Source organism: Danio aesculapii, chromosome 7 (assembly GCF_903798145.1).
Source record: "Danio aesculapii chromosome 7, fDanAes4.1, whole genome shotgun sequence".
In the NCBI taxonomy this organism is placed as follows: domain Eukaryota; kingdom Metazoa; phylum Chordata; class Actinopteri; order Cypriniformes; family Danionidae; genus Danio; species Danio aesculapii.
In genome coordinates, this window is record NC_079441.1 from 59,255,931 (window position 1) to 59,272,072 (window position 16,142).

The 16,142-nt window shown below is 35.8% G+C and overlaps 1 protein-coding gene across 1 annotated transcript in view; it reads left to right on the top strand.

The window, feature by feature from the left end:
- tbc1d19 (TBC1 domain family, member 19) overlaps positions 1 to 16,142 on the top strand; it is a 73,721-nt gene that overhangs the window by 19,945 nt on the left and 37,634 nt on the right. The window contains exons 12-13 of the mRNA XM_056462280.1: positions 11,187 to 11,261; positions 13,266 to 13,328. Of these exons, the coding sequence (XP_056318255.1) occupies positions 11,187 to 11,261; positions 13,266 to 13,328 (138 nt within the window). The remainder of the gene's footprint in view (positions 1 to 11,186; positions 11,262 to 13,265; positions 13,329 to 16,142) is intronic.

Sequence of the window (16,142 nt, forward strand, 5' to 3'; positions counted from 1 at the left end):
GGTCACGTTTTTTTTGATGGTCCGTTTGTTGAATTTAAGTTACATGCCAACTAATTCTCATTAGATTATAAGTAGACTGTTAGGGTTGGGGTTAGTGTAAGTTGACATGTACTTGCAAAGTTTCTTATAGTCAGTTAAATGTCCGTTGAAGGAGCAGTATCAGCAGATACTAAGCAGACAGTCTACTAATACTCAAATGGACCATCAAAATAAAGTGTTACCAGTTTTTGTTTTAGAAACGGCTTCTAAATCTTATTGCATGTTTACCTTTGTAGATTTGAATGCAGATATTCTTCACAGAGCTATAGAGTATGCATTTCTTGAAATATAGTAGAAAAACCTTTGTACAGTCTTGCTTTGCCTCCCATTCTTTTCTGTTGGACTTTCTAAATTCAGCCTACATTTGAACAATGATAAAATAAACATACACCTTTGCTAACGTGATTTCTAGTAAAGCAGAGGATTTTAAATTGCTTTGAGAACTCGTTACTTGAAGATTTTAAATAAAGTCTTCCAGAGATTTCGGTTCTGTATTTAAATGAACAAAAATAGTAACATTATCTCAGGCAACACATCTGGGCCCAATTCGGAGCACTTACACTTATTAAACGAACCGGGAAATGGGGGTCAAATGTGCCTGGGCACAGTTCGGATAGCCTAGTGTGAGTACACCCTAAGGTTAAGGAGCCTAAATTGAGTGGAGTAACCCCAAACCCCAAGTAATGTCATAACAGATTGTTGGTCTTTGAAGTGTAAGCGGCATTCCCAGACAAAAGGGGTGGTGTTTATGAATACTATTAATCAGAATTCACATATTGAAAAGTCAACCGCATGCTGTATGTGACATTGCTTTTTAATGGGTTTACTATGAATCACTTCAGGCATGGGGGAGGATCAGAAGTGCAGGTATTAAAAGACACTGGCGCTGTCCAGTCCTTTTTATCTACAGATGATTTGTGTTTTTCTGATCAAATATTAGTTGGATCCAGTAGACTTTTAGTATTCAGTGTTAGTATGGAGGTCACAAGAGTGCCAGTTAACTACACTCATTTGTGAACAGACTCCGTGTCTGGTTATATGGAGGTAGGAGTACACCCTGTTTTACCAGTGAATTGTGTATCTTTTGTTTTGGGTTACAATTTGGCTGGAGGGAAAATGGTACCTTCACTGGAAGTGAACGGCACACTGTTGACAGAGCATAGTTCTGACGAACTGTCTCAGAAATATTCAAATGTCTTTATTGTTTGCGTGATTGCACTTGCTCAATCAAAGTAAGATGAGATGGGATGGCTTTATCTGAGTATTTTTATACTTCTTTTTTAATATGTGGAGACCAAAATGCCTGAAGACAAGTTCCATTTTGTCCAAACAGAATGTGTTTGTGAAATTTCAGTACAAAATAACCTGTTATGCTTATTCAATTTTTGGGTCAGAGGGAATTGTAGCTGTTTTTTGGCTTTAAAATGCAAATGAGCCGGTTCCCCACCATTGTTTGGGCTTGTCCATTTCTCCAGCATCAGATGTCACATAAACACTACACAATAGGTGCGTTCGACTTCATGCAGCACTGTGCAGATCGATCGAAATCTGTCTTAAAGCGATGCATGCCGGTTAGAAATTTTGTCCGGCTTGGTGTTGTGCCAACGCCACATGGCTGTCACAGTACTGCGACAGCGCTTCAAGATCAGACAATCAATTCAGTCGATGCAGCATTGGAAGAGCGACTGCAGAAGCTGCAATGATGACAACAATATTACACGATTGAGTTCACAGCATGACAACAACCATGTGCGTTTTGGGTTTATTATTGAACAACTTACCTCTCACAAATTTCCAAACAAACAACTTATGCTTATGCCATCTCTATCTTGTACATATAATGCTTATTCATATATTATACTGCAGTAGGCCAGATTTTTCTTTTTTGTTGTTGAATAATTTGTTTATAAAAGCTAGACTGTTTGGTTTGTTTTTGACCATTTTCATATAGACCCTTTACTGTATACAGTTCCTTTTACGATATATTTTTTTTTAGTGAATAACCAAATAGCAACTTAAATAGGCTAAGACTTACAGACTTGTAATATAATAGTCATCATTGACCATGCCACCCCATAGCGTTGTCGTAGCAAATTGAGAAAAATAATCATTCTCTAAAATAATTTACATATTTATAAAATCGTTTTATCCTTTCAAGCCATTTACAGAAATGTAAAAGTAATATTGATATATAACTTTTTCTGGGAAATTTGCACTGAAAGTGTAGCTCACTTCTTTTGGCAATGTCCTTTTGTTCAATATGTTTGGATTAATGTGATTGGATTAATAAATAAATAAATAAATAAATAAATAAATCATTGATCTCACCATGGGATCTGTGGTCATGCAGCAAACTACAAGCCCGGAGTGTCTGACCTGACAGCCTCGTTTTCAGCTTCACCCCCTTCTGCGTTTGGCTAATCTCGTTGATTGTCGGCTACAGCCGTGGTTCAAATCGAACGAACCTATTGACAGACACAGACCGCAACACAAATAACAGTGTAAGACTGAACTAGTAAGTTTCCCATTGGTTATGTAGTTATTGTGGAGTTTATTCAGCCTTTTTGCAACCATGAATAAGCCACACACAAATGCCATTACAGTTTGCTGTACACACATACGCACACACATGTGTGTTTAACATGTTTAAAAGCGTTCTGTTTTTTGCACATCTACACACAAATTAAACACGATTTAATGTTCACAAACTGGGACTCCAGAATCCCAGTTCCTGGTTTATTTTTATATATAAAAGAAAGACTTGACGTCTAATATGATTGTGAACACTCATGTCTGTCCAAATAGCTTCGGAAGGTTGATTTTGCATGACAGTTGCCTTTAACAGTAACTCATGCAAAGCTAATTGTTTTCACAATTCTTTAAACTGACTGAAAAACCTGAACTTTAAATCATCTTAGTTTTAGTGAAAGGGTGTCTACTGATAAGGAAGTGACTGCTGAGGATGAGTGGAATGTTGTTTATCCAGTTGTAATTCTCCGGTAGGCACTATCACTGTCACACATTTATTTACTGCCAGGACATTTCGCAGTGACAAACACCTACAATTAAATTTTACAGCTTTTCTTTGTTAATTTTGCAAAATTGTCCATGTTTGCTAGTAGTAAACCGAACCAGGTGATTCTACCAGCACTTCTAATCCTTCCCAGCAACTTGAGCATGTGATTTTGCATGTGGATTTTGTTGGTCTTTTACCTAAGGCCAAGTCTGGCAACCTGTTGTTATTTACAATTATGTCTATAGCTAACATATACAGATGCTTACTAATACTTTCTAAAATCACAGCTTTAGATATCCCTGTTATGGATTATGAAAGGTCATAGTTGGGTTTTAGGGGTCTCCAACAACAGGCTGAAATGCATGCAAGATCAGAAAACACTTTCATTGTCTTATAATATGCACTTTAATGATTTAATTTATGTGTCTATTTTCAGTCTAATAAGGTTCCTTTTACAGCATCAATAATGTAATTTAATTAAAATATAATCAGATAAATAGACTTCAGCATTAATTTAGTTGTTTAAGCTTAAAATTGGATGGAAGGCCGCTTAAACGCAGGACAGCAGGTGAGCGCTGAAGCTACTGTGGTAAAATAAATTTCTATATTTTAAAGACATAGCGTGGAACAACGTAATTTAATGCAGGGCTTCTTGTCTGCTATGAGACCCACTTTATATCTTATCTCAATCAGGCAGTGAAGATCAATGATTTTAAACAAATCAGAGCTTAAAGGGCCATGAAACCCCCCTGTCTCAGCAGGGTGTTTTCACACCTCTAGTTTGAAAAAAGTCAGGAAACTGGGTGAGTCCAGCTCTGTTTAGGTGGGAGTGTCGGGGGAGGGAAAGGGGGATGGGTTTGCATAAAAATTTGTGCTTCAGTTTGGGCACGTGCTAAAGCAAAACAACACACAGACGCAGAGGAGAAAGACAGTGACTGTGTTTACATGGACATAAGTAATCAAATTATTTGCCAAATTATTAATTTGTGGACTTTATCTGCAATTCGGCACTTTCACTTTCATTCAAGAACATTTCATGCATGACTTCCGTGACAAACGAGATTTCGGATGCGAGGAACTGCTGAGTGTAGTTTTAATAGAATGTTTGATACCGCACGCCAGATGGGAGAAAAAAAAAACCCTCCGCATTTCTCAGTAACTTAGATGCACTCGGTAGGTAGCGTCAGAAAGCCAAGTGTGTATAGACTATCCTGTCACATATTACAGCGAAAATCCTACACAACGGTAATAGTTTGATTAAGGTGTTTACATGTTTACATTTGGAGAGCAGCATTTACAGCGGATCTTTCAGTCTATTGTAGTGATGTTAGCGTACTGTAAACTTGGTAACTAAATCATTTGGACTAAGGTATGTCTTTGAAAACTGAAAGAGTACTGCTGACGATACTAACTGACTTTGCCTTTGAATAAACATAAACAAAGAACACTAATCGCTCACTGACCAAATCTGTAGAGACAGGACAATCAACACAAACTGGAGCCGCATCTTTTTTTATAAGGAGAGGAGTGGCAAATCCGGATTTCACCATTTCCAGATTCGAAAAGCTCTCGAGTAAAAAATGTTCCTTACAAACATATTTTTTTTGTCACGTGTTAGCAGACCAATGTAATCCACATGTGAGTCCAACTGCGCTCTCATAGCAGGAAACTAAAAACAAAACCTTCATTGCAGCACATTTATAAACGCAACACTAATGACCCATGTCTCCAGGTAAAGTCTAGATCGGATACACAGCCAGCCAGAAGTGCGATATGCACATCAATTATATTTGCATTTTTTATGACACTGTATAACAATAATTTATATTTTTACAGTACTGTGACGTTTGGGGTGGAGGTAGGCGTTAAAAAAACAATTTGTTGGGTAATTTAATAGATAACATAAATATTACTCGGTACAACTACTATTTTTACATTACGGTGATGGTTGGGTTTAGGGTTGGGGTGGGGGTAGACGTTAACAAAATACAATAAATAGAAAATTTAATAAATAATACTCATACTCATACTCATTTGCTTTTCATTTGCACTTGAGCTCAACCACTATCACTGGCAGAGCGGTGATAAAGCAAAGTGCTTAGTTTACATCTAACATCGAAGAAAAATGCACATTTCAAAGCACTTCACGGGACTTTTAAACATTTTTAGAATGGCATGACAGTTCACCAGAAGCACCTGAGTTGCCTTATTCAAAATTAAACATCCTATTAGAGCCCTGCACAGGCCTTAAATCTAAGCTCTAGCCCGGCCCTGGCCTGAGACACACATGCTGTGGTCCTGCTCTTGTCCAACAGCTTATCAAACTTTTTGGCCCTAGTCAGACCCGAAGCCTGTCTTTTATCCGCCAAACAGCTTATACTGTTAGTCGTTAAAATAGACCAGATTTGTATTTAACAGAAAGTTAATGTTTTTTCGCTTAGTTTTTTAAAACAGAATACTTTAGAGAAATGTTTGGAGTTTTTTGTTTGTTTCTTTAAATGTAAGTTTTTGTTTTTTAAGTGATATTGATATCCAAGCGGTACATGTGCTCTATAGTGAGTTTACTCAACTTACAAGTAGTGCATTGTGCATAACCAGTTGGCTCATCATTTAAAGTTGTCACTATTTGAAAAGTTGACCAGAAGTTTGCCTTTCCTCTAGTGTTTTTCATAGTTTTAAGTTCGCCACTGGCAATTTTTCTCTTTATGTTCTCCATTGCACGTGGCTGGAAATCTCTATGCCCAAGGCATCACTGGCACTTCCGGACCGCATGCATTAGTTCTCATTACACTTATTTTTTTGTTTTTTTCTAATGCAGACCAGAAGCCCGATATGCTATGATGCTGGTCCGAAGCCAGGGCATAAAAAAAGTCGGACCCCAACAGGCTCAGGCTCAAATAAAGGGCTCTAATCCCCATACACGTACCCCATTTTCATTCTAGCAGATCTAGCATGATACCTTTTTAAAATGTAAAAAAGAGACCTGAAATTGGACTCTTGTTCAGACTAAGCAAATAGGTCCCCTTAAAAGGGACCTATTATGCAAAAATCACTTTTATACGGGGTATGAATACAGTTGTCTGGCAACAATGTGTGACTATAACCAGCTTCTAATGGTAAACATTTATTTATTGTATTTTTTATAATCATACTTCATAAAAACAGTCTGCAGAAACGCATTGATTGATATTCTCCCTTTGTACATGTCATCAAAGGGGGAAAAAGCCCCGCCCATTAATGACTATCTCTCCCTCGTTATCATAGGATGTTAGTCTTGTTTTTGAATCTGCCATTATGCTGACACACAGGCATTTGAAAAGAGTACAATCTCATTTAAATTTAAAGCCACCAAAATGGCACAATTAGAATCAAAGCCTAAAAGGGGCAGTTTCAGAGAGAAAAAACAAACAAACATTTGTGTGGTATTTTCACATACATACTCTAGGGATATAAGAGACTTATTTTACATCTTGTAAAAAGTTACATAATAATAGGTAATAGGTCCCCTTTAAATGCATAATCTTGTGTGGCAGAAATGACAGAGCAGGTGCCCTCTGTGAATTTTTCACCCTGGGTGTCTAATAGCTTCCACTTGTAAATCAATGTCTCCCAGATGCCTGCATTGTCCTTGGGCCTTCATTATGGCAGTGAAGCGGCATCTGGAGAATGTACCTACTCCATGTGATAATAAGAAGACAAACACCCGGCGTGGGGCAAGACAATTTAAACAAGTAGTGCAATTCCTCACTCTTTGAACTGGTAGGTGTTAGCAGGACAGGAGTTTGTGGGATGACAGAGGGGAAATAATAAGAGCTTTGAATGTTTCAGATGGAACTATTATGTAACTGCTGTCTGGGTGACAGTGACCAGCTCACATGCTTATCCTTCTAGAAGAATGGGAGGAATTATCCTGTCCCTTTAGGTAACAGGAGAGGAATGGAATTTTAGGAGTCGATAATGATATTAGCAACCACAGCTGTGGATGAGGTCTTTCTGTTTGTTAGCATAGCGAGCTGCAGTTTTGTCATCTGTTGCTTTGTATGCTTTGTACAGCAATTTGGATTCTGATTAGATCCCAAAGTATTTGATATCAGCTAAAAAACGCATATTTCAAAAGTGGTTCCAACATTATAATTTTTCAGTGCTTTTATTATTATTAGTCATGGACATTTTTTTGTTCATAATCATGCTTTGTGTGGATAAGAAGTCTACTATGATAAGTATGATATGAAGGCAGGATAAATGGATGTCAATCAATCAATTAATATTTTTAAAGATTTAAAACGGCAAATTAATGTAACGAATATACACTCACTGGCCACTTTATTAGGTACACCTACTAGTTCTGGGTTGGACCCCCTTTTGCCTTCAGAACTGCCTTAATCCTTCGTGGCATAGATTCAATAAGGTACTGGAAATATTCCTCAGAAATTTTGCTCCATATTTACATGATAACATCACGCAGTTGCTTCAGATTTGTTGGCTGCACATCCATGATGCCAATCTCCTGTTCCACCACATTCTAAAGATGCTCTATTGGACTGAGATCTGGAGGCCATTTGAGTACAGTGAACTCATTTTCATGTTCAAAAAAACAGTCTGAGATTGTGGACTGTCGCATTGACATGATGCTCAATTGGTACTTATGGGCTCAAAGGTTGCCAAGAATATATCCCCCTCACCTTTACACCACCACCAACAGCCTGAACCGATGATGCAAGGAAGGATGGATCCATGCTTTCATGTTGTTGACGCCAAATTCTGACCCTACCATCCGAATGTGGCTGCAGAAATCGAGACTTATCAGACCAGGCAATGTTTCTCCAATCTTCTATTGTCCAATTTTGTTGAGCCTGTGCGAATTGTAGCCTCAGTTTCCTGTTCTTAGCTGACAGGAGTGGCACTCGGTGTGGTCTTCTGCTGCTGTAGCCCATCCGCCTCAAGGTTAGACGTGTTGTGTGTTCAGAGATGCTCTTCTGTATACCTCGGTTGTAACGAGTGGTTATTTGAGTTACTGTTGCCTTTCTAACAGCTGGAACTAGTCTGGCCATTCTCCTCTGACCATTCTCTGTAAACCCTAGAGATGGTTGTGTGTGAAAATTCCAGTAGATCAGCAGTTTCTGAAATACTCAGATCAGCTCATCTGGCATCAATAACCATGCCACGTTCAAAGTCACTTGAATCACCCTTCTTCCCCATCCTGATGCTCTGTTTGAACTGCAGCAGATCGTCTTGACCATGTCTACATGCCTAAATGCATCGAGTTGCTGCCATGTGATTGGCTGATTAGAAATTTGTGTTAACGAGCAGTTGGACAGGTGTATAATAAAGTGGCCGGTGAGTGTATAAATAAAGTGGCTGGTGAGTGTATAAGCAAAGGTCTTGTGCAAAATGACAAGTGTCTCAAAGGTGTGTTGATTCGGTCAGGTAAAAGAAAAAAAAAACAACAGCAACATAAACCTTTTTCTAAAGATTCACCCAATACAGTTACATTGGCCCATTCAATAAAAATGACTTCACATACAAAATTGTTCACACAAATTAGCTAAAGGTGCTAATATGAGACTTACTCAAAATAAATGTTCGAAGTAACAGAGTAATGACACTGTCTCTAAAGTTTTAGCATGCAAAATTATGTCGTATGGCGCTGCTAAAGAGGTGGGATTAAACAAGACAAGTAGACCTTAAAGCGAGCGATTGGTCCATATTTAGTTTTCTGTGCAGAGAGGTCATGTTTTGATCTTCGATTGGTCTCATCAAGTCTCACGTGATATGATTTTGCAGGTCAGAGTTCTCCAAGCTTGAACTTTGCAAAACAGCAAGCTTGCGTTTCCGGTCTGACGCATTCGTGTGTGTATGAATGGAAGTCTATGAGGCGAAAAGTGCTGTGTGACTGCGGCTTAATGGTTAATGGATCAATTATCTAATAATTGAGTAATTATTAAATCGGGTGGAGAAGTAGATGGTTGATACAGCAACAGTAAATGCATTTGTTAAAATAAAAATAATAATTAAAAAAGGTTTATAGTCTCAGACTGAAACCTGGTTTATACTTCTGCATCGAGTGATTGACGTGACTCACACTGCCTGCTTTGCACATAGTCGCACATTTATACTTCTGTGTGCTGTTTGTGTTGCTCTGCAATAACACTTCTGAAACGCTAGCTGGCAGTAGGCTTTTATGTTCCTCTGTGTAGAGTTTCTACACTGGTGTTTTGTTTTTTCAGAACACTACCTTAATGTACAAGTAGCTAACACTCGCTTAATCAGAGGCGGGAACCGGCGGACGTGCCACAGCGAGGGCTTTGCTACTTTATAAATCAGCCTTAATGGTTATTGAATTAATTAGCAAATAAATGAGTAATTATTAAATCCTACTTACAGTTGAAGTCAGAATTATTAGCCCCCGTTTGATTTATTTATTTATTTTTCTTTTTTAAATATTTCCCAAATGATGTTTAGCAGAGCAAGCATATTTTCACAGTATGTCTGACAATATTTTTTTCCTTCTGGAGAAAGTCTTATTAGTTTATTTTGGCTAGAATAAAAGCAGTTTTTAATAAAAAAAATAAAATTTTAAGGACAAAATTATTAGCCCCTTTAAGCTATATATTTTTTTGATAGTCTACAGAACAAACCATCTTTATACAAAAACTTGTCTAATTATCCTACCTGCCTAGTTAACCTAATGAACCTAGTTAAGCCTTTAAATGTCACTTTAAGCTGTATAGAAGTGTCTTGAAAAATATCTAGTCAAATATTATTTACTGTCATCATGGCACAGATAAAATAATTTAGTTATTAGAGATGAGTTATTAAAACTATTAGGTTTAGGAATGTATTGAAAAAATCTTCTCTCCATTAAACCAAAATTGGGGAAAAAAAATAAACAGAGGGGCTAATAATTCAGGGGGCTAATAATTCTGACTTCAACTGTACCTGGGTGCTGTAGTAGACGGTTGTTGCTACAACAACATCATAATCTACAAATGATTCTTCTGTTTTAACCTGGGCGGTTCATTCTGCTGTGGTGACCCCAGAATAATAAAGGGACTAAGCTGAAAAGAAAATGAATGAATGTTTTAACCTGGAAAATCCATTGACATTCACATGTCTAATTAAATTCAAGATAGAACTTGATGTTATGTTTTCATATAAAGACTAAAGTTATTTACACTTTTTCCAACACGTTATATTTGTGAATATATTTTACTTCACCTTTTGTGAAGTCAGAGCAAAGACAGAGTTGCGTGTCACCTTACACAGAGAGTCTGAGATGTATCACACTTGGTATAGCGTAATTTCAGTTTTTGGAGCCATGTATTACTCACATTTTGCTGATGTGTCTATTCCTTATTGTATTTTGAAAACTTATATAGACCATTTCAATTTGGTCATCTCATTGGCCCATGAACATTTCCTGCTTGTTATCAAACAATTTCATACCTGTAACAAGAGGCAATTTAATCATAGCTTTATGTTAAAACAGCTATCATAACACTGTTTATCAATATGTGGCTCTTTTTGGATTTTTCGGAAGCTATAGAAATTAAAATGTAAAACAGAATATACGTTGGGACCATTGTTATTGTTTACATGCCTTAAAATGGTCAATTAACTTTTTATAATAATGCATGACATGTAAAATAGCCATTCCGTAATCTTGCATAAAACAACTAATGAAACCATCCTCTGCATTAAATCAAAATAATTTAATTTAAATTGGATCAAAGTATTATCTTACAAAAAACATTAAAAAATCTAAATAAACAAATTGCATAACATCTAACGACAGATGATTTAAAACAACTGGTCATAATTGCCTGCAGTGATTTCTTCCAGTACAGTCTTTTGTGACATTTCATTTTTTACCATTACATTTTCAGGAGGAAATCCCATCGAGTGCATAAGAAAATGATTGAGCGATTGAAAGCCCTCCTATTAATATGCTTCTTACAATAGCAGTTTAATAAGTTAATTGGTTCGTATAATTAGCTTAGCTGTAATGAGTGGGGTGGCAGGATCTGTTCATAGGTGCTTCTTTATCCATTATGTATTGGCTAATTCAATTCAGCCGACTGAGATAAATTCATTTTTTGTCAATTCTTTTGTTTTTTATTTCATTAAACAGGACATAACACATTATGAACAGCTCAAGGCCAGAGTTATACACCATGACCTGCTGGTGGACAACCTAATATATAAGGTACATTTACTGTGCATTTTCTTTGGATGTTCCATTTGTTCTCTGAAAAATGTCCTAGGATAAGTTTGGACATTTTAGAGAAATCTTTCTGAAAGACTGATCTTTTCAGTTTTTTTTTTTCTTTTTTTAAATTGGTTTGGGACAATTTTTACTTCTAGTACTTGCACTACCTGACAAAAGTTTTGTCGTCTATCCAAGTTTTAGGAGCAACAAATAATAACTTGACTTCTAGTTGATCATTTGGTATAAGAAGTGGCTTATATGAAAGGGAAAGGCCTCTGGATTACACTTATTTGACCAAAATTAAATATGATCATGCCTTGATTTATATGATTTAATCAGGACAGTAAGGTCTGACTTTGCTGAGACAAAAGTCTCGTCACTTAACAGAAGTAATGTCCAGTATAGAATATAAAGTCATGCTGCAGTGGAAAAAGAATGACTATTGTGTATGACTTCCATGAGCTTGGAGGACTAAATTCATCTTTAATGCTTCCTCCTTCATCTTACCCCAGACATGCTCAATAGTGTTCATGCCTGGTGACTGGACTGGCCAATACTGGAGCACCTTGACCTACTTTTCGTTCAGGAACTTTGATGTGGAGGCTAAAGTATGAGAAAGAGTGATATCCTGCTGAAGGATATGATTGCCTTCTCCTGTGGTTTGTAATGTAATGGGCAGCACAAATGTCTTGATACCTCAGGCTGTTGATGTTGCCATCCACTCTGCAGATCTCTCGCACACCCCCATACTGAATGTAACCCCAAACCATGATTTTTTTTTTAACTTGACTGATTTCTATGAGAATCTTGGCTCCGTGTGGGTTCCAGTAGGTCTTCTGCATTATTTGTGATGATTGGGATGCAGTTCAACAGATGATTCATCTGATCATCTGATCAGATGATCAGAAAAATCCACCTTTTGACACTTTACCAAAGGATCAACTTGAAGTTATTATTTGTTGCTCTTAAAACTGGGATCGATGACAAGACTTTTGTCAGGTAGTGTATAGTACTCAGATGCTACCTGTTGTTTTTGTATGGTCATAAGCATTCAGGTCCTTTACTCTTTATGGTTTTTGTAACCAATAAAGCCAATTAATTGTAAATATTTTCATATAATATATATATATATATATATATATATATATATATATATATATATATATATATATATATATATATATATATATATATTCACAGTAACTGCTTTCTCAAAGCTATTACTATCAAACATTTGATTTTATATTTTTATCTTTGAGTTTAATACATTGTCTATCATTTTATTTCATTTGATTATTATGTCCAAAGCTTTTCAACTCGTCTGATAATTGGTAAGATACAAATGATTGCAAGAGCTTTAAGTCAAGAAATACCAATTACTTGATGTGTTCTATTTAAATTGGATTTAAATGGTGGAATGAACTACAATGAAATCATGATATCAGGTTTGAAAGAATGACTATTGGTTTTAAAATGTGTGATCAGTTTAAAGCCCAAAGTTGGCCCATTGTAACCTTTGATTTGGCCCACCATTCCATCTGAGAGTGAGAAGGATGGAGAGGGTTGGGGCGAATGTCACCAAAAAAGATCATAATTTCTGATTTGACAAAACCTTTTTTTTGTTTGTTTGTTTTACTGCTGAGCTACAAAAAGCAAACTAAAATGAAATAATGTTGTAAATAAATCTGATTTTAAAATGTAAATAATGGAGTAATGTAAATAAATAACGGACAGAGGGCTATGCAGAAGACATCGGTGAGCAAATCAAGGCAAAAACTTGTGTGATTTTGTTATAAATGAGATACCCACATTAAAAAAATGTAAATATCAAGCTTTCTTTATATGCTTAACTGATAAAAAAGGATTACAGTATTTTGTTTGTTTGTTTGCATGGGTATTATATATTACTTTATATTATATATTATAAAGCTTTCAAAGTCATATTTTAGTACCTCCCTTGCATGTGTTTCTAATTAAAACATAGTTTTTTTTCTCCTTCAGGATGTAAAACTCACCGCAAGTAATGATGATTACTACTTTGTGTTTGAGGACTACTTATATCAGGTGGTGATACATGTCATTTACTCTGTAAACGTTTATGCTTCAGTCAGACAGCTGGTTACAGTCGCTAAAAGCGATTTCATAGTCCAAAGAAGAAGAGCAGTTTCCCCAAGTTATTTGGGCATGGCTTAGATAGATCTTTAACACACAGACTAAACTATCATGACCCATGCAAAACCAGGCTTTGGCTTCATGTACCTAAAACCGGATAGATACAAATAGGCTGGACTTTGTTTCTGTCTCACAGACTGGGGGAATTCATGAGTCATTTCATATTATTTGAGGCTTATTAAATTTCCGCTTCTTGATGTAATTTTCACCACAAAATCCTACTAAAGTTTAATTTGTATTTCATGTTTTTTCTCCCATAAAATGGTATATTTGAGGCCCATTTTTAGATGCCATCAGGGAAGAAGACACTTTACTCCTCTCCTAGCCTTAAATGGTTAGGAAATCATCTGCAATTAAGTCTGATAAGGAGCATTTTGAGAGAGATTTCACTTGTTGTTTTATTTGCTGGTGACATATGGAAAACCACTAATGTTCCTCGTAGCTTTTTTCCCTGGGACTATTTTTTTAATTTTTTTTTATGTATTTATTATTTTTTTTATTTTATCTGAAATCTGCAACAGACATGGCCAATGTTTTGAGCTTTACTAGAGCACATTGTGTCATCACTATGGAACAGTGCTACAAGCTGCAGGTGTGAGATGATAAAAAGGTCTGGCTGCTTGTAATATTGGTTTAGTGTGAACTCTGTGGGAAGTTCAAGTATTTCAGTCACCGGGCATTTTGATTATGATGATTACAGGTCAATTTTGTGAAATCATTGCTCATACTTAATAGGCTTTAGTCTAGTAATGGCTGAATTTAACACAGAAAAATGGTAATGTGAGACACCGTCAGATCTACTACTGAGTTAGTTTACTGCATGTGCACCAAACACTTATACTCAGCGCCCTACGTGTGTTTGTGTGCCTCATTAGCAACATTATACCGAAAATTTCACAATATACACGTTAAACTAACAAAACGTACATTTAACTCACCTTATGCCTCTTCGGAGCACCTGAATATATTTATAATCGGTGTTCTGACAAGCTGTGAACATAGAAGATGCATGGCTGCTTGTTTCACAAAAAGATCATGTACTTCTCTTGCCTCTCACATTTTTAAAATAAGAGTCCCACATTCACATTAAAATAATATACATGCTAAGCATTAATATACTGTAAAAAAGTTTAAAACATCCATTTAAATTTTTAAGTTGAACCAATTTAACTTTACAAGTCTATAACTTGCATCAATACACTGACTTAAAACATTGTTTAAAAATTGTTTAAACTAAAAAACTAAGTTGAAAACTGATTAACTTTCTAATTTAAGTTAAAGTAACGTAACAACATAAGTTGTCATGACTTTTTATTATATAATTTTTGTAAGCTTAGATAAAATTAAAAATAAGTGAAATATTGCATCACTGTTGTAATCTTACTAATAAATATTGTGACCTATGAAATGCACCCTGAGGCCTGCAAATTAGTGATCCCACATGCAATGTAAGAGTCTCAAAGTAATCTACTTGAGATTGAGGAAACAATGAGGTTTGAGGCTCATGTTATGCCATTTCCATGTACTGAACTTATCATTCAGCTATGCCTAGGTATATTCAGATTTCCATTAAACGACACCTCTTAAAAAAATGAAATAAATCAAATTAATGAGAAACCTAGATTATATATATATATATATATATATATATATATATATATATATATATATATAATATATATATATATATATATATATATATATATATATATATATATATATATATATATATATAGGCCAAAAATCTGGTGTCCTAAAGAGTGTGTGACACACACACACACACTTGAAGTCAGAATTATTAGCCTCCTCTGAATTATTAGGCCCGTTTATTTTTTTTTCCCCAATTTCTGTTTAACGGAGAGATTTTTTTTTCAACACATTTCTGCACATAATAGTTTTAATAACTCATTTCTAATAACTGATTTATTTTATCTTTGCCATGATGACAGTAATTAATGTTGACTGGATATTTTTGAAGACACATCTATATAGCTTAAAGTAACATTTAAAGGCTTAACTAGGCTAATTAGGTTAACTAGGCAGGTTAGGGGGGAATTAGGCAAGTTATTGTATAACGATGGTTTGTTCTGTAGACTTAAAAAAAAAATTGCTTAAAGGGGCTAATAATTTTGACCTTAAAATGGTTCATAAAAAATAAAAACTGCTTTTATTCTAGCTGAAATAAAACAAGAGATCTTCTCCAGAAGAAAAAATATTATCAGACATACTGTGAAAATTTCCTTGTTTTGTTATTGTTAAATAATTTGGGAATATTTAAATAATAAAAAATAATTAAAAGGGGGCTAATGATTCTAACTTCAACTGTATATATATTTGAGACTGATTCCTGTGACGCTCCAGAGACAGACGAGTCTTCGCTGAGGCCAGTTTCCAGCCTCCGCCACTGAGACTGCAGCTCTGCACAAGACGTTTGGCCAGCGGAGAAATTAAAATGATCGTGCCCAACTGAGCCTGGTTTCTCTCAAGGTTTTTTTTTCTTCACTTTCGCCAATTAGTGAAGTTTTTTTTCCCTCTCCGCTGTCGCCACTGGCTTGCATGGTTCGGGATCTATAGAGCTGCGCATCGTTGGATTTGTTCTACAGTGTTTGGACTCTCAGTAGTGATTATTAAACCACACTGAACTGAGCTAAACTGAACTGAACTTAAACACTAAAAACTGAACTAAACTGTTTCCTATTTACTATA